General features: G+C 51.1%; 1 protein-coding gene across 1 annotated transcript; it reads left to right on the top strand.

The window, feature by feature from the left end:
- The first annotated feature begins 14 nt into the window (after positions 1-14).
- On the top strand, positions 15-26,229 carry Ccdc92 (coiled-coil domain containing 92). Its single transcript, XM_015502403.2, has 4 exons — positions 15-93; positions 20,921-21,067; positions 21,514-21,555; positions 24,874-26,229. The coding sequence occupies exons 2-4, from the start codon at positions 20,938-20,940 to the stop codon at positions 25,647-25,649; spliced, it is 948 nt and encodes a 315-aa protein (XP_015357889.1). The 5' UTR covers positions 15-93; positions 20,921-20,937; the 3' UTR covers positions 25,650-26,229.
- Positions 26,230-26,739: the final 510 nt, after the last annotated feature.

Here is a 26,739-nt window from a genome sequence, read left to right on the forward strand (position 1 = left end):
GGTCCAGGATGCTGGAGGGAGGAGCCCGTCCGAATCCTCCAGGCCTGTAGAAGGGAGCTGCTTTCCGCCTGTGGACGTTCGAGACCCTCCCTAGTAAGTTGTGGTGCCTGGCGTCCTGGTAACCCTTTACGTAAGTACTCCACCTTGCAGGCCTTCTCCGAAGCTTCGGGGCGAGCTTGAGTTTTACCCTAAATTAACGGTTTTCTTGTGACTTTTGAAATGGAGCATAATGCACATATGCAGAGGAGTCAAGCTCGGCTACTGAGCTGTCGTCCGCTACAGTGAATTACTCTAGTTTCTCTAACTTGCGTTTCCACACTGACCTGTGTTGAATGATTTCAAGCTTTGATATTTAGCAGTACGATCTAGTCCACTAATGCAAACGAGGTGGCCTAAGGAAAAATATAACCATGCTCTGTAATGTAGGTGGCTGCAGTCGATTTTATAACAGAATATAAACTACCAAGATGAGTGTAATACTTAGGTTATTAAGCATTTCCAGAAACCTGTAAGAATATTAAAGGTAGAATTGTCATTTAAAAACTGTCAAGTTTGAAATTTATTATTTTGTTAAACGATTTTTTTTTTTTTGCACATTCAAGAATTTCCCAGCGTTTATTCGCCATTGAATTGTAAGGGGAAAGATGCTAACATTTAAAGTGACTTTTCTCTCCAGAGATGTTTTGGAATTTATGTATTTCTTTGGGCTGTTTACCTAAATAGCTGAATGTTCCAAAAAGATTTGAAAGAAGACTTTCTGGCTTGTTATCTTATATATAGTGCACATACATTTGTATACACACTACTGAAAAACCTTAAAATGTTTTTGTTGCTCTTCTGCAGCATATTATCATTACTCAGTAAGCTTAAATATATTTAAAATTTAAAAGACAATTATTTGGGTATATCAGATTTTTACTGTAACACGTTTGAATATATCAGTTTAACAAATAGGGTTTTTTTTTAAATTAGATATTTATAGAGTTAACTCTTAAGGAGCAAATGAATTCTTTTACTTACAACAGCTGATTCATTTTGGGTTCTTAACTATGGTCTGTCACAAGTTGGAAAATTGATTTTAACCTTATTACCCTAATTGTCAGAATGCATTAACAGCAATACTGATGTTAATTAGAGTGCTGATGCTTTTAAGAAATACTTATAAAGCATTTTCTTATATTTCTGGCAAGAAACAAACATGGATTTTTTTCCTTTTGTCTGGAACAAGGTCAGATTATAAATAGATCCTAATACTAGTGGGCACGCATGTTTATTAACTAAGATGATGTCTACTGAATTGCATGTACTTCAAGGGCAGTGACTTGTGCCTTTATATGTTTCACACCAAGCCTGCAGTAAATGAGTCAGATGGAAGGTCCAGACCAGTTAGATAGGTGCTAGCTCAGACACCAGTTTTCACCTCTCCAGCTTTGATGCTTCATGCTGCAGAAAGGTTTGGGCTGGAAGTATGTCCTAATTGTTTTCAAATATTTGAAGGCCTGACATGCAGCAAAGGGACTTTATTTGCTTAGAGTAATTCCTTGGCACAGAAGAGGACAGGTAGTCCTTTGGGGAGACAGGTGTCCCACTGATAAAAACCCAGAAGCTATTTGGGATAGAACTTCCAGCAGTGGAAATAAGAGGCTGCTCCTTCCCAGGAGCAGGTCTTCCAGTAAGCTGGTCCCTCTCTTGGCAGGAAAGGATTCTGGGTGGTATCACACAGCCTTGTGAGAGGGGCTCCCCTGGGTTCCCCTGGCAACTGGACTAGGGATTTCTGCATTTCCCTCCCAGCTCTGTGATTCTTTTTTGTTTTTTTATGCTGGTTTCTACACTGTGGGCATAGTGACATCTCCAGACACCTATGTGAACCCTTAGAAGAGTTTTACTGGGTTATCTGCCTGGTGTCCCAGGTGATGCTACGACTTCTTTGCGTGGGTTGGGGCCTCCCAGATAAACAAGCACTCTCACACTCAACGGTTGTTTTAAAAGACTCTTTAATTAGAAGCGTTTTGTATTTCTTCCTTGGCTTTCATTTTCTACAATAAACATTAATCAAGAGCAAAATTGCCTTTTCTAGGAAGGCAAGCAGAGGAGTCACTGTTTTAAAAGCTCTTTTTAAAAATGAGATGATGTCAGTCATTCTTTTGAGAGTCAGCGAGCTGAAAGGGGGCATAAGTTTGTTTATTTTTTCCTTAGCTGAGAGTGTTTGGTTTTTTTTTAAGACATGGATTAAGAGATGATTCTTGTGCTTGCTTTGCATTTTAGTTTCTGTTTATTTCATTACTCAACATGACTCAAGTGTCACAGTAAAAAAAAAGTCCAGTCATATCTACCTACAGTGAATGCACTAAATGTTTTTCTGGCACGTCTGCATGGTTATTAAATACGCCAGCAGCTGGGGGTGAGACAAAGCAAGAAGTAGGATCCCAGGGACCTGGAAAGGGTAGGTGGGTAGGAACTTTGTTTAAAGAACAAAAAGATGTACCATTGTCCCCACTGAGCCAACCTTGGGATGAATGTATTCAACAGGAATAATGATCTCACCGTTATAGCAAAGATTAGGCTACAGGATGTCATCTCAGTATAACGTCGAGTGGTCAGTGGGGATAAGGACCGTTGCTGTGGCCAGGAGCCAAGCACAGTCCCCTGTGCGCTTCCGAGTATCCGTACACCAGGACTAAGGGGAGTAAGCCAGTGGAGTGAGAGCATTGCCTGGCCTCTCCAATTTCAGAAATTATAGGGAAAAAGTCTGAATTAATATATACAGGTGCTTAATATTTTTAAACCCCTTTTGAAAATAGTCCCTCTCCTTTGTTATTTAGCTGGTGAGTTTGTCTCCAGTTCTGCTCGAGTGCTGTTGTCAGCTGAACTTGGTGTGATGAGCTGAATGACAGTAGTGCTCCTTGTGGGTCTGACAAGGAGCACATCACTAATTTATACTAGCCATGTGACGGGAAAAGAGATGGACATCAAGTTTGTCTGGTCAGCCAAAATTAAAATAAGAAAATTTTAGAGGGTTTTATTCTTTCAGAAAAAAAGAAATCACAGATGCTGCTTTAAATATTATTACCAGGACAACAAATGATCAAGTAAGGCAACCAGCTAGCAAGCAGCCTCTGAGAGGCCACAGGCCAGGCTTTAAAGCCTCTAGTCACAGCCTCTGAAGGCATCACATGGTTGTCTTAAAAGACTTTTGTTAATCAGAAAACTATTTACATTTTAATGCAAATCTCCACAGTGAAGAACAGACTGAGAGTGATATTTCATGGTTATTCCCAATTTACCACTGCCAGAAATGACTTCAAGAAGCGAGAAATACCTTCTCTCCTGGGGCTGAGGGAAGAGGGAATGTGCTGTCTCCCGAGGCTCGGTTTCTTTATTCCAGCTGAATTCCCAGAACTGAGCAGCAAGCTACCCTTCTTTGGCACTGAAGGAGCAAACCTGGGAAACTCAGTGCTGAGAAAGAAAACTCTAATAAATGGATAACAAGGCATGTGATACATTTTTTCTACAATTTCTGTCTTTATTGCCTCTTTAGCAACACTTAAGATATTAAATTTAGAGCTGGGTGAGGCCCATTATCCTCAGCTCCTCAGCTTCCTTCCCAGTCTGCTTCTAAGTACATCCTGTAGCCACCTTGTTTGCTGGACAGGTAGGAGAGTGTGTGAGGCATTGTTTTAAGCCCACTCTCTCGTGTACCATTGTTGGGTTTCACTGCTACAGAGAAAGTACAATTCCCAATATTATTACAATACTGCTATACTCTGAAATGACCATCTTTGGTGTAACATAGAATATGCATAAGAGCACTAGTTTTCCAAGAGCAAGTTCCACCTGTATCATGGCATAATTATCCTGCAATATCTGATTTTTTTTAATGAACTAAGGGGTGCTTTGACACCAAGCTACATCCCCAGCGCTTTTTATTGAGACAGGGTCTTGCTAAGTTGCTGAGGCTGATCCTAAACTTGTGATTCTCCTACCTCAGCTCCTGAGTTGCTGGGGTTACAGGCATGCACCACCACACCCAGCAGTTCCCAACCTAATTTTTCTAATGAACTAATGATGGAGGAGGCTAGGCTCATGCCATACCCTAAATATTGAAGGAGGCTATTTTTTAAAAATATTTTTAGTTGTGGATGGACACAAAAACTTTGTTTATATTTTTATGTGGTACTGAGGATTGAACCCAGTGTCTCACACTGAGCTACAACCCCAGGCTGAAGGAGGTTATTTTTGAACCTCTCTCTCTCTCCAGCTGTCACAAATCACATATCAACCCAGGTAAAAGGAATTGGTTTATTTCTATGGCTAGTGGCACGTGAGAGCAGCTCCACTTTTTAGAAATGTTTCTGTCTAGCTGAGATCCAGGAGGCCAAGGCAGGAAGTTCACAATTTCAAGGCCAACCTTAGCAATTTGGCAAGACCCTGTCTCCAAAAAAAAAAAAAAAAATGACTGAAATGTAGCTCAGTGGTAGAGTGCTCTTGGGTATAATCCCCTGTACTGAAAAAAAGAAATGTTTACGCCTTGTGCATTTATGAAAAAGATGAAATGTTCTGCTTGCTTAGTTTTCTGTTCTCTAGATAAAAACATGGCACAGGGTAGAAGGTGTGGCCTGTCCTCTGTCTTGGATGGTCATCTTTGTCTTCTGGTTGAGCCCCTATGACCAGACAGCAGGTTCTGCTGTTCGGGCACCTGCTCGCTTGCACCCTGATGCTCTGGGGAGGGAAGGCCAACCTTCCTGATAGGCAGGAAGGCTGTGTCGCCATCCTCTGCCTCTCTGCTGTGGGATAGTTCTCGAGTAAGGGTCCCTTTCCCATCAAGAAAGTGGTCAAGTTCGTTTTTGACAGATTTGCCAGCTGAGTAATCCCATGGCAGGGGGACCCAGGGCAGAGAAGACCAAGGGCAGAAGACCTGACGGGCTTTCCAGGGAGAGACAGTAAGTGGGACCAGTGCAGGAGACAGGTTGGGAGCTGTCTATTCAGAAGTGTTCTTGGATCTTGCAGGATGGCATACAGAGCAGCTCTGGATGACCACTGACTACTTCTAGAAGGTTATTGAGTTCTTCCCATCAGCAGGCTGTGGCTGGAGGGGAGAGCCTTTCTAGGTGGCCTCAGATGCCAGCTAGCCCTTACATGTTGAGTCTGAAACTCAAGTGGGAAGCAGATTAGCTTTCTCTGTGCCTCAGGGGAAATGGAGTTTCACTGGAAGTGACTAAGCAGTTGGGGACAATGACCTCCTACAGGAGGAGCACACTAGAAGGGACTATGGAGCTGATCGCACGAATGCTGCAACATTGTCTTGGACAGTTGAATTGAGTGTGCATCTAGCCTCACAGATTTTTGGTATGGGAATGACATCCATTGACACCCTTCCCAGGTGTCTTCCAATGATAGGCACAGGCTCATCTCGAACAGTAATGTTCTGCCATTGGAGCAGTAACCATAAGGCTCACAAGCCTCACAACCTTTTAGGTGAAAGTTCCAGACTTTGTCAAAATGCTCACTCAACACTCTGTAGGTAGGGGATCCGGCCACTTCAGTCCAGTTTCAGAAATCCCAACCAGAGTATTGTTTACAATTCCCTTTTGAGACTTGCCCACCTCTTCTGCTTCTTGTGAGGCAGTGAAGCTCGGATGGATGCACAGTGCTTTACAGCTTTATTTACAACCTTGTCTCTAAATTGTGGACTCTTGCTTTAAATAGATGCACTTAATGTGCCAAATCCAGAAATAAAAAATTTTAGAAGTGTTTTGGAAGTCATGTGTCAGCTTTTGCATGTGGGTACCTTCTACACGCAGGGAAACTACTACAACATTCACGTGAAAACCATGTTTTTTTCTTTGAATGAAGCTAATCTGAACATATTTACAACCCTATTCCATAAGCTGCTCTCTGGGCTTATGGTTTCTTCCTAGAACCTGAGCTAAACAAGCAAGGCTGACCCATGGAAAATAGAGCATACCACCTCTAATGACCCCTCACATCCTTTCCTGTCCGTGTATCCCCGGCCATGGGACACCCAGCACACACAGCCAGGTGAGGAAACCATATTCCTTGGAGCTACAAAGGGGATATTTGGCAAATGCCAAAGATGTCTGGTTGTAAAGACTCTCTCCAGAGGCCTGGGGGCAGGCTTGATTGAGGACGAGAAAGCACAAGAAGGGGCTGGTCAGCCTGAGAAGGACAACTGACCATAGAGCACCTGGGTCATGCTGATCACCAAAGGACGGTTATTTCTAAAAGCCATAATTTAGCGATAAGACAGGCCCTCAAGCATCGCAAGTGCCTGTGACTGCAGTGTCTGGTCAGGGTGAGTTGGCAAGATCGGGGTTGCTCCCTACTCCAGTGAGGGCAGCGGCCAGGAAGAGGAGCTTCTTCCTTGTTGGGGACAGACTTTGTCCCAAAGGCCAGCTTCCTGCTCTGGGAGCCACAAGGGCTTGCTCCTCAGCTGTGCACAGTTTTTGTTGGATTAGTTCAGTGACACACACACCATCCACACAGGTAGTCACACCAACAGTTCATTTAAAGGGCAGTATATTGTTTAGAGATTTAAATGTGTAGATTTTAAGTATTATTGATTGATTTTTGCCATCTTAATTTGAGCTTAAAAAAAGCAGACGTTCAAAAGACCCAATAGATGATCCATGGGGACTGTCAAATGGTGAGGTTTGCCTCTTCCACTTGAATTTGAATTTCTTTACAATCTTTAGGTAAATATACATTATTAACTAATTACCGCAGTGCTCTACTAGTCTATAGAGAATAAGAGATTTTCAAAAATATAAAATGTACACTAAAGGATAACACAGTTGTTGCCACTGAGCATTGGCAGAGGAATACAGCCCCTTCAAACATGGCTCAGCTAGCGGAAGCAGCCCTATTTTGTATTTTATTTAGAGACGGGATCTCACTGAGTTGCTTAGGGCCTTGCTTTTTGCTAAGGCTGGCTTTGAGCTTGCAATCCTCCTGCCTCAGCCTCCCGAGCTGCTGGGATTACAGGCCTGCACCACTGCGCCTGGCCCTTCTCCAGTATTGGTAGCTTTCTGAAACAGGAAGAAAAGCAAACATGGCTCCATCGAGCTCTGTGCCCCCACAGTTGACCAGTGGACCCAAGGAAAGCAGAATAAACCTCAAGTTAAAAGGGACAAAAATCTATTTCAAATGAGATTGCCTCTAGCCCAGAGCTTCTCAACTGCAGAAGAGCTGGCATTGGGTCAGGTGGTTCTTGGTCATCGGCCTCCTGCACGCTGGAGGCTGTACAGCAGCACCCTGGCCTCCACCCATTAGGTGCCAACAGCTCCCCTTCCCTAGTTCTGACAACACAAAATATCTCAAACATTGCCAGGGGTCCCCTTGGGCCATAGTCACCCCTGATGAAAGCATGACTAACCTGATCATATGGGGGAGGATGGAATTCCCTGTATTCTGCTTTCTATTGTCTCAAAATAGAAAATGTCCACAGCAATTCCATCTGTTCTTTGGATTTAAAAAAAAAAAAAAAAAAAAAGCTATATCTTGCACTGGCTGCAAAACAACCACTGTGGAGATTGAGCAGAATAATAGCGTGTGTAGGTGTGTTCTAGGCAGGGCAGCGTCAGTTTGCAGAAGCAAGCCAGCTCCTCACCAAGTCCAAGCGAAGCATGCTCTGCCCAGTGGCACACCACTTACTTGCCCAGTGACATATCTCAGAGGAGTCACCGTCTTCCTCTCTCCCCTCCCCATTTTGTTCAGCTGAGTCTTATTGATTTAAACAGGTAAAGACTCAAGCTCCATTTGAATGAAGAGCTTGTCACTACCTGTTTGTTCTAATCTGCTGTATGAAGAGGGGAATCCCAAGCCCCTCTTTCAGCTAGCCAAACAAACTTTAGTGCTTGTTATCATCAAGAAAGATATGCATCTTCAGATTGTATTATTAAGACCATAAGTTATCAAGTAAGGCAAACAATTAAAAATACAAACTTTTTAGAAGTTAAAGGTTACATTTTAAAGGATTTGCAAAAATCTCTAAAATCCAGGTGTCTTAAAATACTCATTGGTGATTACATGGAACATGAATGTCCATTTGGATTGTGTTCCTCAGCAGAACTAGACTCCTCAGCCAGAGCAGGTCCTGCCTTTGTATAGCTGTGGGACAAGAGAAACATATTCTCTTGCTCTGTGATGTTTTTTCTCAGGCAGTAGCCTCAAGATAATTAATAGAATTCTGTTAGCACAGAACAAAAAAATGACTAGACCTAAGACGCTTTCAGCCTAAAGTAAAATATATAGAAAGAAAAGGATTTTTTTTTCTTTTTCTTTTTCTTTTTTGTACCAAGGATTGAATCTAAGGGCATTTAGCCACCGAGCCACATGCTCAGTCCTTTTTGTGTTTTATTTTGAGACAGGATCTTGCTAAGTTGCTTAGGGCTTGCTAAGTTTCTGAGGCTGGGGCTTTGAACTTGGATCCTCCTGCCTCAGCCTCCCAAGTCTGGCCTTACAGGAGTGGGCCACCACCCATCTAGAAGAGAACTTCTGAGAAGTGGAATGTGGGGAGAACAGCATTCCATGAGTACATTTTAGTAAGCAGCAACATTTTGCTTCTTGTGGGAACAGCAGTATAGTGTGACCTGGAGCTGGGCTTCCGAGTCAGCATGGTTTGGGATGAATCCTAGCTTTGCCACTCACTAGCTAAAGCTTCAACGAAGTTGTTTAACCCCTCCAGATTGCCTGCAGAGGTGTGAAACACAGGTAATACCATGATCTCTTTTTGAGTGTCTGTTAAGTACCCAGCTTGGCATGTAAGTCTTCAGTAAAAGTCACTCTGTACTTTTCCCTAGAGCTGAGGGACCTGGGTCCTCTGCACTTCCTTCCTCTGCATCCTGCTCCTTCCCTGCCACATTAAATTCCCTCAGGTAGGAATTTTGCCTCTAATGCATAAAAAGCTTTCCCCCGTTTCCGCTCTCTGGCCATCTCAACTTTTCTAAGTAGTTGAGTATGCAACTTCAGTCTGACATGGCTGGTCTACCCGTGTCCTGCCACTCTGCATAGTGTTCTTTCTGAGTCCGATAGTTTAATGGTCTCACTGTTACTTCTAAACCCTCATCCACGGCTACCTCACCAGAAGTACTTCCTCCGGTCCAAGCCCTGTCCATCCTTGAAGGCTCAGCTTCGTCCCAGCTTCTCCAGTCCTTATCCATTCCACAGTCGTTGGGTTCCTCCAGGGGCCTGGCCACACTGCTCTAGTTGAGACGGGCACTGCTCTCCAGAGTTCACCCTGCAGGTGCAGGAGGCAGGCAGGGGGGTGAGCGCTGGAGGCATTGTGAGGGCCACCCACATGGGCCACCTTCCCCGGCTCTGAGCTGGCATGTGCACCTCAGAGGGCTTAATCGTAGAGTGTTTTCTTTGTCCTTGAGTGACCAAGTCACCTATCCCCAAGTGGTGGTAAGCAGCAAACCGTCCACAAGGGCACTGGAGACGTGGCCTGGCTCCAACCCCTAGGTTCCTTGTTGAAGGGCTGACCACCCCCGTGTTGTCATGGGACTGTAAACAGCACAGGGTACATTCAAGAACAAGACCAGTGCTGACGTGTAGTTCCTGGCAGTCACCACCTTCTGGTGACGAGTGTTTCTCAGACTACGGAATTCATGGAACAGTGCATTTTTCAACTGGGCAAATCTAAAGTGAAAAGGAAGAATTGTCCTTTGAGTCAAATAAAGTTAGCTTCATGGACAACCAGTCGCATTGCCAGCCTTCTTTCGTTCCATCAAAGCTCGGCACAGGCACCTCCTGAGTCGCCGAGTCCCTATCCACCACTGGAGATGGCCAGAGCGTAACCGGGTCCTCGTTTACACGAGGCTCAGCAAATCTCAAGTTTGGTGCTGTGCCACAAGGTCAACCAGAGTTGGCATGGTCGGCTCAGAACAGAATAACTTTCCACATGCCAGTAAGATATACCCAAAAACACCTAGAACACCCTGAGCAAGCCCATGCTTTCCTTCCAACAGAAACGTTTTTACTCCTGGAGAGCTTTCCCACCAGCCCCAGTTTCCCGAGACAAAGACTAGTTATCCTTTCCTCCACATTGGCATCATCCTCATGCCAGTCAGAGAACTAGTTGTAAGCCCTCTTACTCTCATTGCTACAAACTACCCTACATCCTGGCGGCTGCGAGAGAGGTGTGAGCCCAGAGAGTGTGAGATCACCGCTCAGTTCCAACTCCAGAGAGCCCTTGCTGAAAGGCTGGTTCGGATGACTGGGGGCATTCTCTAGGTGATAGGGATCAGCGAGGAACAAGACAGGAAAGCCCTAGTTCTCCTGGAGCTGACCCGCTAGTAAGGTAAGAGAGTGAGAAATGACTTGGCTTTAGATAATGATAATGCTATGAAGATGCAAAATGGCAGAGTGTGATGATCATGGCACTTAGAGTAAAATTGTTCAACAGTGCAGAGCAAAATGAGGACAGGCTCCGGCAGCCTCCATGATGCTGTCTGGGAGCAAGAGAAAGCGCCTGGCTGGCTCCACGTGGGGAGTGATCACAGTAGCCAGTGATGGTTGTAGAAGGCAGTGCTGCCCACTGCAGTAAATCATAACCCTGTGGGGCTATTTAAGTCCTCGTGAACTTGAATAAAAATAAAGTGAAAAATTCAGTTTGTCAGACATATGAGCCACATTTCAGTTGCTCAGTAGCTACACTAGGCTAGTGGCTACTTTAGCAGACACCAAAGAATAGAGTATCGCCTCATGACAGACATTTTCACAGCCTCCAGTGAAGCAGGGACTCAGGAAAGTGAGGTACAGGGATTTGGAGGGACTTGCCTAAGGCTGTCTAGGTAACGAATGGCTCGCTAGGATTCGAACCCAGGCAGTCCAGATGCAGAGCTGGCGTGAGCCCCACCCACTGTCACCTGAACTCACAAGAAAAGCACACAGCCAGTCTATACAGCCCATTCGACTATGGCTGGCAGACAGTGTCATCCCATTGGTGCCTCCTGGTCATTAATGCTTTGGGATTCAGCTGGAAGACAGTGGAGCAGAGGACCAGCTGTGTTCCAACCAAAAATGTGTGCCTTCGGGAGCAGCTTCTTCCCCTGGAAAAGGGAGCTGGAACCAAAAAGCACCAGGAAAATACCAAGCTTCTGTGCGCCCCCAAGCATGCTCTGCCCCCATGTCCTCTACCTGACGGGAAGTGCTTGGTGCTCTAGCTGTAGGTGACTCAAGTGGCTGTCAGCAGCTGCATTACTATGGCCATGCTCAGGCTGAATGTTCTAGAGTGCAAAGGAAACACAACCAGGCGCCTCGTTGTCCTCCTCCAGAGCCGCCCGAGAACTTGTGGTGGGAACACCAGCACTGGGCTGGGGGAATGAGGAGGGCAGGCGGGTGGGCTGGCTGTGCTCTCAGTGTCTGGAAGTGGAGTCAGGTGCTCTGTCTGCTGAGCTCAATTCTCTCACATGATCACCACAGAAACTAGGTGACTCTGAGCCTGGCACACAGACACTGGTAAATAGCCATTGTCACTAATTTTTATTAGTGACTTGCAACTTTTTGAGATTTAAAAACTGTCCTTGTGTCATTTCTTGCCCAGATGCCTGAGACCCAGAAGCTATGTTGGGACAGAATTGGTTGTCATGGGACATGGTCACAATTCATGCTACACAGGGCAGTGATCACACCCTTGAAAGGCAGGAAGGGCCAACAAAAGGCGTCACTGGGCATGTGTGTAGCAGCTGCTGCATGGGGGTGACCTGTGATGATCATCCATCCACCCATCCTGAATATTGGGAGAAAGCACTTTCATAGCCCCTGACTGACCCCCATGCGTGGCCAGAGTTGTGCCAACCAGAAGGAGCTCAAATGCCACCCTACAAGTGTTGAACTCAGTGGAAACCCTGGGCGCTCCAGACCAAAATGGCTGAGTTCCCAGAGTGCAGACACACGGGGCAGGTAAAAGTACCCTGAAGGAGCATCACCCCTCACGGGTGTGATGAGTCCCATTGTGGGAGCTGAGGTCCCATATGAGAGGAAAACAAGACAAAGGTACTTGTACAAATGGAAAAAGTGACCTTTTACAAGGTTGGGGACCCTCAGGATACGAGATACTGGCTAGCCTCCCAGTCTTTTTGAAAACTCCCCATGAGTGTGAGCGAAGCTCCCTTTCTTGTTTCTCCTCCTCCCAGCCCCCCCCCCACCCCGTTTCCTGCTCTTCCCTGAGCAGCACATGGTGCTGCTGGGTTAGCCGCTAATGCTTGTCTCACCAAGGGGATTCAATTTGGTTGCAAAGACAAGCCCTGAAGTCACCTGCACAAGCGCCAGCCTTGCCACACCACACTTGAGCGCTCGTCCCCGCCTCTGGTCTTGGATTCCTTGTGTGTTCTAAATGACAGGCTTCTTCACGCACAGCTGTTTTGGGGGAGGTTTCTCTCCTCCCCGGAACTTGATGCACGGATGACAAAGACCTGGAATCCACGAGCCCAGGGTTCCCTTGTTCTCTGACACCACAAAGAGCAATTGTGAGCAGAAGGAACTCTGCGCGAGTCAGTCCGCAATGCCACCAGTGCAGGGGCCTCATTTACTCCCCACAGCACGGGAAGTTCACGGGAAGGAGACTTTTCAAGACCTGAGTCTTCCATGTCGGGGTGTCAGGTCACCAGATGGAAAGCTGAAGGGTCAAGCAGCCGTGAGTGGACGTGCTGAAGCCATCAGAAAAAGCTCTCAGAAATGGAGGTCTAGGGACATGGTAAATGTCTTCTAAAAGAATAAGCTCTCTTTCCTTTAAAGATATTTGTTACAGTTTGGATATGAGGTGTCCCCCAGAAGCTCCTGTTAATGCAGGAGTGTTTCCAGATGAAATGCTTGGATTGTGAGAGCTGTGACCTAATCACTCCATCCTAGTTTGAATGAACCAAACTGTAACTGTAGGCAGGTGGAGTGTGGCTGGAAGAGAGGTCACTGGGGTGTGCCCTGGAAGGGTGGTTCTTCCCGCAGCCCCTTCCCCACCCCCACCCTGCCCCAGCATGAGCTGAGAGCTTTCCTCCACTGGGCCATTCCCCACCCCGGGATGTGTGAGCCCAGAGCAATGGAGTCAGCCATCTATGGATGAGACCTCTGAAACTGTGAGCCCCAAATAAACTTCCCTTTCTCTAAGTTGTTCTTGTCGGGTATTTGGATCACAGCAATGCAAAAGCTAACTAAAACAATATTGGCATTCACTCAAACAGTGTGATTCCAGAGAAATAAATTTCTAATAAAAAATGCCCTCCCAGAAGGTGTGTGATCACTACAGTGAAATGCCCGGCCATGGTAACCTTAGTCATGGAGTTGGTGGTCACTGTTGAACTATCTTAATAATTTCAAAGATCTCTAATGTCCCTCCGTTCCAGCTCTTCTGAGGCCATCTATGAGCCCATTTGCAGAGCGCCGAGTCAGAGGAGCTGCCTGGCTCTGCTGGGTGGCATGACTAAAGTCTAACATGGAACGCAATGCCAGGGCCGGGTCCAGGCAGAGCTCTTTTGACTGCATCCCAGGACAAAGTCTCTCTTCTCTCTGACAATCATCCTCTCAGATGCCCATTTTAGCTAAGGACTTTCTACCACAGCTCATGAAACCATTGGTTGTTTTATGTTTTGTAAGTAACAAAGGAAAAAGTATGGCTAACTTGAAGTGCACAGAGCTTCAGCGAAAGAATTCTTTTCTTTTCTCAGAACCTGTGTGATTAGGCAGGCCCACAAAATAACAGAACAGCTCATCAGCTAAGTCAGTTGAACTGGTTCATTAATTCGGCATTATAGTGTTTAAAAAGCAATGAATACACCTTCTTGACCCAGGGGCTACAATTTAGATTGCGGTCATCAAACACCAAGATTTGAGAAGTCGTTCCCATTTCATCCTTGTGAAGGGCAGTTGGTGCTCAGGATCAGCACAGCTATGGTTATTGACCAGGTTGTCACACCTGGGATGATCACGGTGCATGTGGACAGGGAAGTGCTAATTAGACGTGACCTGGGTCTTTACCCTTCCATGGAAGGAGGTGACATCCTTCAGCTGGTGGCTCAGGCCCCTCCTGGTGCAGCACCAGCTTGTTAACAGTTCACAAATGACTTTTGTATGAAGTAGCAAATGCTTTTGGCTCCAGTTTATAAAACAAGGTGTTTGGGTGCTCCCTGGAGGGCGCTTATCCTGGGAGCTGCCCAGGAAAGGTAGGAGGAGGGTGCAGGAGCGGGAAAGGCCTCGACAGCTCCACAGCCCTGCCCGCCCCTCGGCTGCCTCCCCCAGACACAGCTTCCCTCTGAGGAATTCTCTTCCAGTGCTGAGATCGGGAGGCAGTGTACTGGTGTTGCTGCCTCCCAGGGTGAGGCTTCCACAGGGTGCTGGCTCCTGGAAGTGGGTGGCCCTTACTCCATGAGGCCCAGGGAGCCCCAGCGGGTGCTGTGTGACAGACTGTGGGAGCCCCTATATGAGCCTGTTTGGCCTGTGCAGCCCACTTAGGGGCACCCCAGAGCACCTGCTCTACAAACTCACTTGCTTTGTGAGACATTTTCACACAGAGGGGCCAAGCCCTTAGCTGCACACAGACACTGGACATGGTTTTTAAGTAGAAACTCACAGAAAGTGACGATCAGATGCAGGGGACATGGATAAACCCATCCTGCAGACCTGGTGGGGCAGACTTCGGGCAGGCTGCATCAGAGTCTGGGTCTGCCTGCCCGTTACAGCCTTAATTCAGGCCGTCCGTCCTCCCAGAAGGAAACGGCTACTAGTGCCTAAAAACTGTGGGCCTTGTATTTAGAACGGGTAATGTCACAGAACTACAGGAATGTGTCATGCAGGGCAGGGGAGGCCCCCAAGTGCTCTCTTGTTGTCATTTTCTTCATATCGTGGGGATACTAAGTTGTGCTTTTGTAAAAAGCTGCTTTCATTGGTTCTTGCCAATTCTGCCATACCAGTCGGAGTCCTAGCAATCCAAGATTCCTCTGGAACAGCATTATGAAGATGCAGGTCACCCCTTGTAGAGGATGCTTAGTGATTAACTTTTTAAACAGAAACTGCTTTATAACTTCTTCTGACAATAAAGTAATACATATATGTGCACCACTGTAGGTGGTACCAAAGCAGATTATTAAGAAGTGAAAGTCACCCATAACCCACCATCTAAACACTCAGAGCACTCGGGTGTTTTCATTCTAGATCTTGTCACTACTTATACATATGACTTTTAATATCCTTTCCTTTTTAAACTTATCATAGACCTATTTCCTTGTCAATAAATAAAGATCCACAGTATTTTAATCATTGCACGGTCTGGGTGACCATGCCTCCTCCCTTCCCGACAGACGTTCAGGGCCCTCTGGTGGATAGTTCACAAAATATAAGACTTTTTTGATTGGTTGGTTGTTTCTACGGGAGTTTTCCTCTGTCCGTTTTTTGGAGACCTAGCTATAAAGATGTCTGCCGTCTAGTCAGAGAGCAGGGGAGCCCAGAACCTCACCCGTGCTGGGTCGGGAGAGCCCAAGGGCAGTTCCTTCCCCCTTCATCACAACAGGCCTGGCGTACTGGAAAGTGTGTATTGAAAAATCTGTCTGTGTCCTTCCAGGACTGGGTCATGGTTCTCTGAGGTCTCAAGTTTTAAAGAGAAAGATGAGGCCCCCAGAGAGCTCACAGCCTAACCCGGCGAAGGCTGGACTAGAACCCGAGACTGACTCTCATGCTAGGCTCGCAGCCACACCTGTTTTTATTAGGTTAAAAAGAGAAAACGACAAAACCCTAATTCTTGAAGAACAATTCATAAATGGGATTTTTGTCTCTTTAAAAAATAATTGCCCCTTTGTTTTCAACACTTTTATTTCTAGTGGTGCCCACTCTTTTTTTTTTTCATTTTTTAATATTTATTTTTTAGTTATCGGCGGACACAACATCTTTGTTGGTATGTGGTGCTGAGGATCGAACCCGGGCCGCACGCATGCCAGACGAGTGCGCTACCGCTTGAGCCACATCCCCAGCCCCCCACTTTTTTTTTTAACCAAAATGTTTCTGGAATCATTTTCAAATGCTTACCCGTCTTTGAAGTGGTGTCCTTTGTCTTGTGGGCCTAGCTTTTTGGGACTTTCAATCCTTTGCTAGTCGACTTTCTTAAATACAAGTGGGGGAGTAGGTCCTGCAACTTACAATGGTTATTTTATGCAGGTTATTGTGAATTTAGAATCCCTCAGTGCAAGTTCCTTTCTGAAGTGGGAGGTTCCTTTCTTAAACCAAGGATGAGAGTCCTGGCCTAATTAGCCTTGGGCCACTTTCAGCCCCCTGTGGAGTACTATAGATTATTTCAAAGGAAGAAGTAGGTTTTACTGTCCCTGAGGGCACTTGGCTCAGCCTGACTCTCTATTCCTTCCCTGAATGGCTCCTCTCTAGTGAAACTGGAGGGTAAAGGCCGCCAGAAAATGCATCTATCTGCATTTCCCTCTGTGGAAGTAACAGAGCTTCTTTGCTAGCTCATTTCCATACTGAGATGATGCTCAGGAACCACCCTGGTGGGGTGACAAGAGCAGCCTAGGAGTGTATTTATAGAACTATGGGCTAATATTTAGAGAAGTAATACAGCCAACATTTATTAGGCACCTGCTGTAAGCCAGACACCCTCTCCCCTACCCCCTACTGCACTGAGCCTGGAAGCCCCCTGCAAGCCAGCTGCTTCCACAACTGACACTCAGCCCCACTCAGCCTTGGCCCCAGGCACGCTGGCCCCTCCCGAGGTTCTCCTGGTTTCCACTTCAATCCGTGGGCCTCAGTTTCTTGCTTTGGAGACAGGTTGTTGGAGGGCTGCGGTGCAGGCTTCCTCCACCTGGGCTTTCTGAGGCCACATGGAGCACCACCTTCCTGCTAGGAAGATCCTCTCCCCCTCGAGTCTCAGCACCACAGCTGCTGCCCCTGTCCCCTGCCAGCCCTGGTGTCCCTGATGGCTGGAGGACCCGGAGCTGTACAGAAAGCCCCCAGAGGTCCTCGAGCTCACGCTGAGATGCCAGCTCAAGAGCAGGCAGTGCCCAGCAGGACAGAGCCTTGCAGAAAGCACAGAGGGTGCACAGGGCTCAGGTGCCTCCTGTCCGGGTGGGAGAGGCCTGCTGTGAATGGTTATCACTTATTCATGACTAGCACCCAAAATAGCTTGTTACAACTACCTGACAACTCCCACCTGGAGCTGGGTGCTGTTTTTCCAGATTCTAAAATTATTACCCTGTCTCCATAGACTGTGTTCAGCTGAAAGAGAGGCCTGCTTTGAATAGCCCAAGAACACACCAGTTCCCCACACTGAGGGATCACAGTGAGCCCGTGCTCTGGTCAGTGCTGTCACGGTGCTTCTTTTTTTTTTTTTTTAGTAGTAGATGGACATAACTTTATTTATTTATTTTTATGTGGTGCTGAGGCTCGAACCCAGTGCCTCCCGTATCCTAGGCAAGCGGGATACCTCTGAGCCAGAGCCCAGCCCTGTCACAGTGCTTCTTGTTACTGCGGCATGATTCGGGTTCAGCCCTCCTCTCAACACCGACCTGGAGCAGGATGAGGTCCTTGGACTTGCACATGTCGTGCATGAGTTCAGATGTGAAGCAGGAACCTAGCTGACTGGTGAGAGGGCAGGGGGGTCTGCCCAGGGCGGTCCTGGCAGAGGAAACAGGCTGTGCAGAAGCCCTGTGTTGGAGGGTATGGCAGGTGCCAGGACACAGGACACAGTGCTGGTGGGGCTGAGTGGGGCAGGCGACCAGGCGAGCCTCTGGACCTGTGGGCCTCTGTCCCAGGAGCATGGAGGTATGCAGTGTGAGCAGAGTTGTGCTTGGGACGAAAGCATGGGTGAGGGGGTGCACACAGGGAGGTGCTGAGGAAAGGGTGTAGCTCGAAGAGGGGAGCAGATGGGACTGGCCTGGCTGAGCCAAATGCCGCCCCTGTTCCCTGTGCAGGACAGCTTTGTCGCTGACTCAGCCTGGCCTTGGAGAGGATGAGGGTGAACGTGCCCCTGGCCCTGGACAGAGCGCCTGCTGGGACAGGGATGAGGACGCGAGTGCTGGGGGACACCCCACCCTTTCTTCCTAAGCCAGCCTGCTGCTGTGGGGAGGCACCGACTGGGCCCTGAACGCCCACCTTCACCCGCTGCCTGGGAAGCCGACAGGAGGGGCAGGACCGCGTGTCTCTAGAGATGGTCAGCAGGTCCTTTTGGGTTGTGTGATTCCTGACCTGGGTGCAGAGGGACCGGCTTCTCAGGGGGTGTGCGGTGCTGCAGGTGGCCCTACGGCAGGGCAGCTGCACAGCTCGGGTGTACGCGGGGTAGGGGGTGTCCACGGGGCCTTCTCCTCTCCTCCCTCGGAGGAGGACTGTGAAATGCATGACCTCAGTGTGGAGCAGCACTTCATGTCCGCACAGGAGAGATGGTCCATTATGAAAATCATTAGGTCATCATTTATACATGAGTGTCCTGAAGAGAGGAAGGAACATTGCCTGGATCAGGGAGAGAATTAACTCGCTGTGGATGGGCCATCTGTCCCCATGCTGGCAGAGAGCTGTCAGTGACGCAGGCCCTGCATCTCTGAGGCCTTCCATTAAGGGCACATTGTCACTAGGAATGATGGCAGAAGTCTCCCCAGAGACAGTCAGCCAGGGCTTCAGAGCCATCTCCACAAAATGTGGCCTGGAACCTTCTCAAGACTTAATTTTCTGGACATGGAGAATGAACTGTAGGTGAGGAGAAGTTTCGGATCCATGAATTTACCTCAGGGAAAGTTGCAGATGAGGCTCTTCCAGCCATGGTCGGGTAGCCCGGTCCTGAGGGCCTCTGCCCTGGCTGCCGCTGGAGTCCTGGGGGGAGACGGCAGAGCTGGGTGTCGCACCCCATGGGGCCGGTTACCTGCCGCAGAGACAGGACCTCATGATCAGAGGAGGCCGGTGTCCAGACCACACTGCCTCTGGGGAGCAAAGGACTGTGAACTGTTGGGGCCCCAACGGTACAGAGAGACCAAGCTGGGCGCTCGAGGTAGAAACTGCAACTTGTGCTCTTCTGACCCAAGACGCGCTCTGTGACCTTGCCACTGCAGCCACAGGAGGCCACCTTCGTCTGCGGTGGGCACCCTGCATCTATCTGGGCCTTCATCCACCACACCGACCCTCTGGGGCTCCGTGGTGAATGCTCCACCATGTCTCAACCCCCAACATCTCAGGTACTGAGGGAGCATGGCAATGAGGTAATGAGGCCACCTACTAGCGGGCAGCATGAGGGTCTTGGGACCTGTGGGGTTCCACTCGGAAATTAGCGCCTGGGCAGGTGGCCCTGCACCCCGGGAGCTTATTGCCACGGCACAGAAGCCTTGCTGCACTGCCAAGAGACTGCCCCAGCTCTGCCCAGCAGCGTCCTGTGTGCTTCAAACACCGCCATCATGAGCCACCAGGCAGCTCCGTGGGGTCAAGGCCTGAAACTCAACTGGAAGTTGCCTCGCAGGCTCCCTGAGGTCAGAGTCTGGTTCCTCTCCACTCCTCTGAACTGCGCTGACGAGAGCCTCCTAACACCTGCCTCTTCTACACAACAGTGGAGACTTCCCTTTGGAAGATCCTAGAAGCACAGCAGGTGACAAGCCCTCAGAGCTCGACTGGCCTCTCCCATTAGTCTCTGCTGTCCCTCGTTGTCTTTCCCTAACTCTGATGTCCTCCTGTTTGTCTTTATCGTGGTTCTTTTGAGGGTGTGTCATTTCCACTTCTCCAGCTCTGGTGACTGTGTGAATTGTGTGCTCCATGTTTTCCAGCTTGCCCCCGGGGAGGGGCACATGGCCTCTGTGCCGAGTGGCCTGTGTGAATGGAGTGCACACCTGAGGTTCCAGTGACGAACCCCTCTTGGCTCCAGAGCCAGAACGGGAATATATTGCTGGCCTTACAATTAACAAAGAGCAGTCGGTGTCATCCAAAGTGGTGACAGCCTGGGTGTGCTGTCATCTCCTAAACCAAATGCTGAGTTGTCATGACGGGATGGTGCCCCTCACACCACCCCACAGATGTTACACTCTGGAAGCATTTGAGAAGTGGCAGGTCCTGTAGGGAGGGTTCTCTGGCAGAGCAAACCAGGAAAGACGCCCGTGCAGACCTGCTTTGCAGAACCATCCGTGTCTGCAGGGCTCGCTCCCAGGCTCCCAGCCCACATTCTGTCCTTAGCACTCTCAGTGTTTTGCAAGGCGTCTTGAATTACTTTGCTAGGTTTTCCAGAAAGATTGACTTCACCGCATTTCTCAAGTTACAGTAAGGCAGAGAATCAGGCCCTGAGTGAGCCTGGGGTGGGGAGGGGGCAGGGACTGGGGACAGACCCCAGACTCCTGAAGCCACCATGTGGCCCACAAGATATTCCCAGGAAGGGCCGGGCTGCTCTCAGCTCTGCTCACTGCAGGGGTGTCCCTCATAGTTCTGCCCACTGTTGCCCCGAAACCTGGCCAGCTCCGGGTGCCACCTGAAGGAACCAGCAGCCTAGTCCCTGCACCATGTGCTTTGGAAGGCCGAGTTGGTGCCTCCCTCTCAGGAGCTCTCCCAGCAGCACTTTGGGTCAGTCCCTGCCCACTGAGGCCAGATGTGTAGAGCATGGGACTTGGAATCGGGACCCTGGATTTTAATCTCTACTCGTCCCACACTGGCTGTGGGACCCAGGCTTGCTCATCCACTCCCCACAGCCTGTTTCCTTCCTAAGATTGTGAAGTGGCCTGGACCCCCTGGGGTGACTCTGTTCACCAAGCCTGGTGCCACTGTGCACATGGCGAGGCCTGGCACAAGGCAGGTGTCCTGAGAGTGGAGCTCCAGCCCTGCACAGGGGTCACAAGACAGAACAGCCCTGAGGGCCAGAGCCCCCACAGGCTCTGCCTTCCGGCCCCACCTCCTGCCACTGCCCCAGGACCCTCATTATGGAGACAGTGACCAAGGTCTGTGTTTCCTGCAGGTCACCTGGATGTCAGCATGGCAGCCACGAACCTGGAGAACCAGTTGCAAAGTGCCCAGAAGAACCTCCTGTTCCTGCAGCGGGAGCATGCGGGCACACTGAGGGGGCTGCACGCAGAGATCAGGCGGCTGCAGCAGCACTGCACGGGTACCTCTGGGCACGCAGGCGGGACGCTCCCTGGGCCGCAGAGCCCCACAGAGCAGCCTCAACATAGGGGCCCCGCTGCAGCCAGCCGCCCTGTGCTGTAGCGCTCAGCACTGTAACAGAGCCCCCTGGAATGCTTCCCTCAGCACAAAGAGCAGGAAGCCCGAGGCCTGACTTGGGATCCTGGGCACTGGCAGGACTGGCTGTGGCTCACACCGTAATCCGAACAGAGCCTGCGGGACACGTGGAGCGAGCTGCTCCCAATTTCTCACTGTTGGGAGGTGGCTGGGGCAGATGGGAAGGAGGCTTTTGGGGAAAGCAGTGTCCCTGAAGCCCAGCAGGCTCAGCACTATTGCTGTCACCGGTGGCTCCTAGAGCCCTGCTTGCTCCGCAGAGCTGAGGAATGTGGGGAATGGCGAGGAAGCTGATGTGTGAACTTTCCTTTTCAGATCTGACGTATGAGTTGACACTGAAGAGTTCTGAGCCGACAGGTAAGGGCCTCCCTAAAAGCCGGTGGGTATCATTGCCTCTGCTGCACGTGGGTGCCGCTCGTTTCCATCCACCATGTGCCTAGAGCAAAACACAGCTCCATGGAGGGCTGCGTGTGTGGCCAGAGCTCTCAGTTGTCTGTGGGGGGGACAAGTGAATGGATTACCTTTTCATTGACACATCTATTTAGAATGTCTATCGTATGCTTTTCTGGATTTTCTGATTTTTTTCCACAGTGAATATACAATCTTCTATAATCAGAAAATAAACCTGAAGTGATTTCTCCAGAAAGAAAGGAGACCAGGAGGAACGTGAGGCAGAGCAGTCCCAGGCCCTGTGCCAGGGCTGTCTTCATCCTGGCTGGGCACAGCCCCTAGACCACCCTTCTCTGGACTACAGTCCCAGAAGTACTTCCCCAACCAGAACCCTTGGGGACACCCATGGTGTCAGCCCAGTGGCAGCAGCAGAAGAGGCAGGAGCCAGGGTCCTCCCAGGGCCTCCTGCATAGCAAACAGCTGCTCCCAGCACAGGGCAGGACTGGGAAGGTGCAGACCCACTCCAAGGGACACTGCCTAACCAGGCTTCAGGGTGCAGTTGGCCTTGGTTGGAGTCAGATCCACACCAATTTTTCCACTTTGATCCTTGTGTTCCTGTCTCCTGAGTGCTCCTCTCACCATTTTGAGTGTGGTGAAGGGGCCTTGGGACAGGAGCCTGCCTTCCAGATGAAAGGTCCCAGGACCACCCCTGCAGCCCCCAGGCCAGAAGCTGGGCCCCAGAAATTCAGAACAGGATTTCTGCATGACTTCAACCTGCCATAATGGAAGCCTCTGGAAAAGCGCTGCCCATGTCCTGGAAGCGCGGATGTCCTTGCCCCTCCCGTCTCTGCCCAAACTAATCTGCAACAACACAGGGCTGGTCCAGTGGCTCTCAAGCCTGCCCCAAGGGAACCCACCCACCCAAGGCCACATGCCTGGCAGCGCTGGCTCTCAGCCATGTGTGTGAGGTGCGGTGGGGAGGGCTTGGAGCAGCCTCCTGGTGCCTCTGGTAGGCATCTCCCTCCCCAGGGATGCAGCTCACTTCAGTGCACCCCAAACTTGCCTAGCCCTAGGCAGTTCAAGACGCAGGTCATAAATGAGCCTGCCCTGCAGGCAATTCCCAAGGTCTGGCAGGAGCTGCAGACCTGTGTGTTTAAGAGGTGCCTCGGTCACAAGTGTTCAGGAAGGCCTGGAAATGCTGCTTTGGGTGACAAAGCAATTACCACCGCAGGAAATGAAAGTTCTAGAAAGGGTGGTGTGGAGGGTCAGTCGCACCAGCTCCTCCCCTGGTAGCACCCAGGTGGCCCAGGAAACATCACCGAGTGCCAAGCCAGCCCCCAGAACAGCATGGTGTGGCTGATCTCAAGGACGGTAAGGGCAAAGTGCAGAACAGCCGAAGGTGGGTGGCCACAGAGCGCACCTTACCAGGACCCTGGATTGGGGCAGGCTGTCACAGAGGGGTTGTGTGCCTTTGGCAAGGTCTCTAACATTTCTGGGCATGTGTCTCCATCCACAGGCCCCAAAGTTAGGTTTCTGGCTGACTCCCAAGGGCCTGCTGTCCAGGGCTGCCCCTCAGCTGCCCTGTACGTGCAGAGCCCAGGGCGGGCTGTGGTGTCGGACAGGCCTCTGCAGTGTGGCCTGGGGGAAGACAAATCCTGAGATGTTCATGTCCAGCTGGAGAGGTCACACCCACCTGGGAGGGAGGCAAAGGCCAGCAGTCCATGTGGGGGCTGAGAGTGAGGGCCCCACGTGGGACACGGGTGGGCACTGAGTCTGAACGCTGTGGTCGAGGTCAGCATTTCAGTAGCAAGGGCTCAGCCCAGGCAGCCGGGCGCCCAGGTCTTACAGGAGGCTTTATGTGTCCGTCACTCTCCTTACCTCTAAAACTGCACTTCAGAATGCATTGTTTTTCTTGTCGGCCAAAAAACCCAAAACACCTTATGGGAGGTAGTATTGCCTCCACCCTGCCCGGGGGAGGCCATTTGTGACCGTGCACAAGCACAGGCACACCTGTGTTCCGCAGCGGTGAGCTCAGAGCACACAAGTGCTGGGCACAGAGCAGGTGTGGCTGCCTCACCTCACACGGTTCAGAGCCCAGCTGGCGAACGTCCTGCAGAAGTGGTGGCTAGGCAGGGGGCGCCAGGACACAGACCTGCCCTGGGAAGCAGCCGAGGCTCCAGGGAGACATGCAGCCTGCCTCTAGCGCCAGGCAGGCCCTGGGGGCATATGAGAAGATGGGCCTGTGGGTCAGGAGTTAGATCGATGATGGCGGTCACGATAAAGACGGCCCAAGGAGGGGAGTCGTGAGAGAGCAGATGACACGGACAGGAGGAACTAGCAGTCCAGCCGGCAGTGTGCATTCTGCTAGGCAGGGAGGAGCAGGCTTTAATGGGGGGTAGAAGGGTGGGGAGCAAGTATCCCCGCACAGGGTGGGTTGGAGGAGATCAGAGAGGAGGCAGCACCCAGCCAGGAAGCAGCAGTGGCAGGGGGCAGAGAAGAGACATGTCCACTGGCCAGCTGACAGAGGCTGTCTGTGAGCCAGGAGGGAAGGAAGAGCAAGGAGGCTGTGGAGTCCCAGGTGAGGGCGAACTGGGGACGTGCAGACCCAGCAGAGACAGGCTGTGCACATGTCTGTCAGGCTTTCACAGAGGCCGTGCTCTACCCAAGGTGAGTTTCTCAGTCAGCATCTAGAAAGAACCAGAGAGCTCACATGCTTCCCAGGGGCCAGATGGCATGGGAGTGGGGTGAGGACACTGTTGTGACACTGAGTCAGCATGTATGAAGCAAAGCTTGAGGGTGGAGGGCAGGTCCCTAGGGGCAGGCTGTAGCCGCAAGACAGTGCTAGGGTAGGGCTCTACAGGGGCGTCTGAGCCTGAGAGGAGTCACACAGACCCCTGGCCAAGGAGATGCAACGGCCCGACTTCCCTTCTCTTCAGATCAGACCTTACTGAGTTAGACTGGACAGTGCTCTTGACATTTCAGTTTCAAAACAGCACTTTGCAGCAGGCACTTGACAAGCGGTTCCTGAGTGACAGGCAGGGGGACCTGGTAACAGCTGAATCCCTAGCCCCTGGTGAGGCCAGTGCTCTGAAGTGGCCCACTTTAACATCGGCGTTTTCAAGATCTGAGACAGGCTTCTTGCAGCGAGCCCGGGGACTAGGAGCCCCGAGGGCCGCAGGGAGCCCCCATCGGTGAGGGCAGGGCCTCCCGCCGCCTGGCCCTGGCGCTCGCCCGCCTCCGTCCGGCTCGCAGGGTTCTCACTTTGGCCCCCTGACTCCCTCGCAGGAGACGGCTCTTCCAGAAGCGCTGAGCTGAAGAGACGATGTGAGGACCTGGAGGCCCAGCTGAAGGCCAAGGAGGATGAGAACAGGCAGCTGCTAGAGGAGCTGGGGCAGAAGAGCGCCCTGATGGCGGTGCTGGAGAACACCCTCAAGGAGCGGGAGAAGAAGTACCTGGAGGAGCTGAAGGTGAAGAGCCACAAGCTGAGCCTGCTGTCGGCCGAGCTGGAGCAGCGCGCCAGCACCGTGGCATACCTGACCGCGCAGCTGCACGCTGCCAAGAAGAGGCTCCTGAGCTCCAGTGGCACCTCAGACGCCAGCCCAGCTGGAGGCACCCCGCTGGCCAGCTACAAGCCCGCGCCCCCCAAGGACAAGCTGCCCGAGACACCGCGCCGCCGCATGAAGAAGAGCCTCTCCACCCCACTGCACCCCGAGTTCGAGGAGGTCTACAGACTGGGGGCCGAGAGCCGCAAACTCCTCCTGCGCGAGCCTGTGGACGCCATGCCTGACCCCACCCCGTTCCTGCTGGCCCGGGAGGCAGCCGAGGTCCAGCTCATCAAGGAGCGGCCGCTGGTCATCCCGCCCATTGCCTCGGACCGCGCGGCAGGCGGGCAGCACAGCCCAGCCCGCGAGAAGCCGCACAAGGCCCACGTCGGGGTGGCCCATCGCATCCACCATGCCAGCCCCCCACAGCCCCAGCCAGAGGTGGAGACGCTGGCCGTGGACCAGGTGAACGGAGGCAAGGCAGTGCGGAAGCACTCAGGGACGGACAGAACTGTGTGACCGTGGCCCGCACTGTCCACGCACCATGAGCGCCACAGGGAACCCCACCGCACCTTTTTCTTTACCTCCCACGCATGCCAAATTGTTTTCAGACCTGTCCACCAACTCTCCTGCTCCTCCTGCCCCACGCTGCAGACGCCACAATACGACCGTGTCCTTGCTGCAGAATGCATAATCTACTAACGCTGTGGCCACCACCCACATGCCCAGCCGCTTGCTTCCAAGCCCACTCCGTGTCGTCCAGGCGCACTCGTGGACAGGCACCGGCCACAGGATGCACACTGCGCCACGTCCTCGGAGCAGACGGGCACGCGCCTGAGTGTACAGCCAGCCACGCACAGCGACCTCGACCACCCTCCAGGGCAGCCTGTGGAGCAGCCGCTCCCTCTGGAGACCCCGCACCTCCCTCCTCCTCCCCCGGGCGGCACTCGTCACCGAGCAGCTGTATGTAGATGTCCAAAGGAACTAAATAAGATGACGTTGCTCTTCATGTCACCACAACCTGAATGTGTGTTCATATTTTTTGTTAGTCTTACCCAAAATGTTCCAGATCCCAACAAACTTTATTTTCTAAACCTGCCTTCCTTCTGTTCTGTGTCTTTTATTAAACCACCTGGGGGAGGGCCGGGAGGGAGCCCGGGTGGGGGAGAGAGCGCCCATGGTTAAGGACAGACGTCCTGCTGCCAGGTGCCAGTCCCTAGAGTTCTGGAGAAGCTACTTTTGCCTTTTGTCCAACTAGCTGTCGGCCACCCCTCCCCTGGTGAAAAAAGCAAAGCTTCTTCTCCAGCTGGGCCTGGAGCCAGCCTCTTGGGCCCAGAAGGAAAGGGCACCAATGGCCGCTGGTCCTGGAGGTGCTAAGTCTGCACCCAGCCGTGCACAGACCCAGTGGGTTGGGCAAGGAGCTCGACAGCCCCACAGACCCAGCAGGCAAGAGGGCGCTGGAGGCGGGAGATGGCCGCAGGTGACTGGCTGTCACACACTGGGTGTCATGTGCATCAGCTCACGGGGGCACTGCCTGACCCTCAGTAGCCTCAGCCCTCTGGGCTGACACCTCTGAGAGAGGCCCCTGCTTGGACAGAAGAAGCCCCTG

This window comes from Marmota marmota, unplaced genomic scaffold (genome assembly GCF_001458135.2).
Source record: "Marmota marmota marmota unplaced genomic scaffold, marMar, whole genome shotgun sequence".
In the NCBI taxonomy this organism is placed as follows: domain Eukaryota; kingdom Metazoa; phylum Chordata; class Mammalia; order Rodentia; family Sciuridae; genus Marmota; species Marmota marmota.

Coding starts and splice junctions, on each gene's coding strand:
- Ccdc92 (XM_015502403.2), top strand. CDS start 20,938: ATGGCAGCCACGAACCTGGAGAACCAGTTGCAAAGTGCCCAGAAGAAC. Junction 21,068..21,513: donor GCTGCAGCAGCACTGCACGG/GTACCTCTGGGC, acceptor TTTCCTTTTCAG/ATCTGACGTATGAGTTGACA. Junction 21,556..24,873: donor GAAGAGTTCTGAGCCGACAG/GTAAGGGCCTCC, acceptor ACTCCCTCGCAG/GAGACGGCTCTTCCAGAAGC.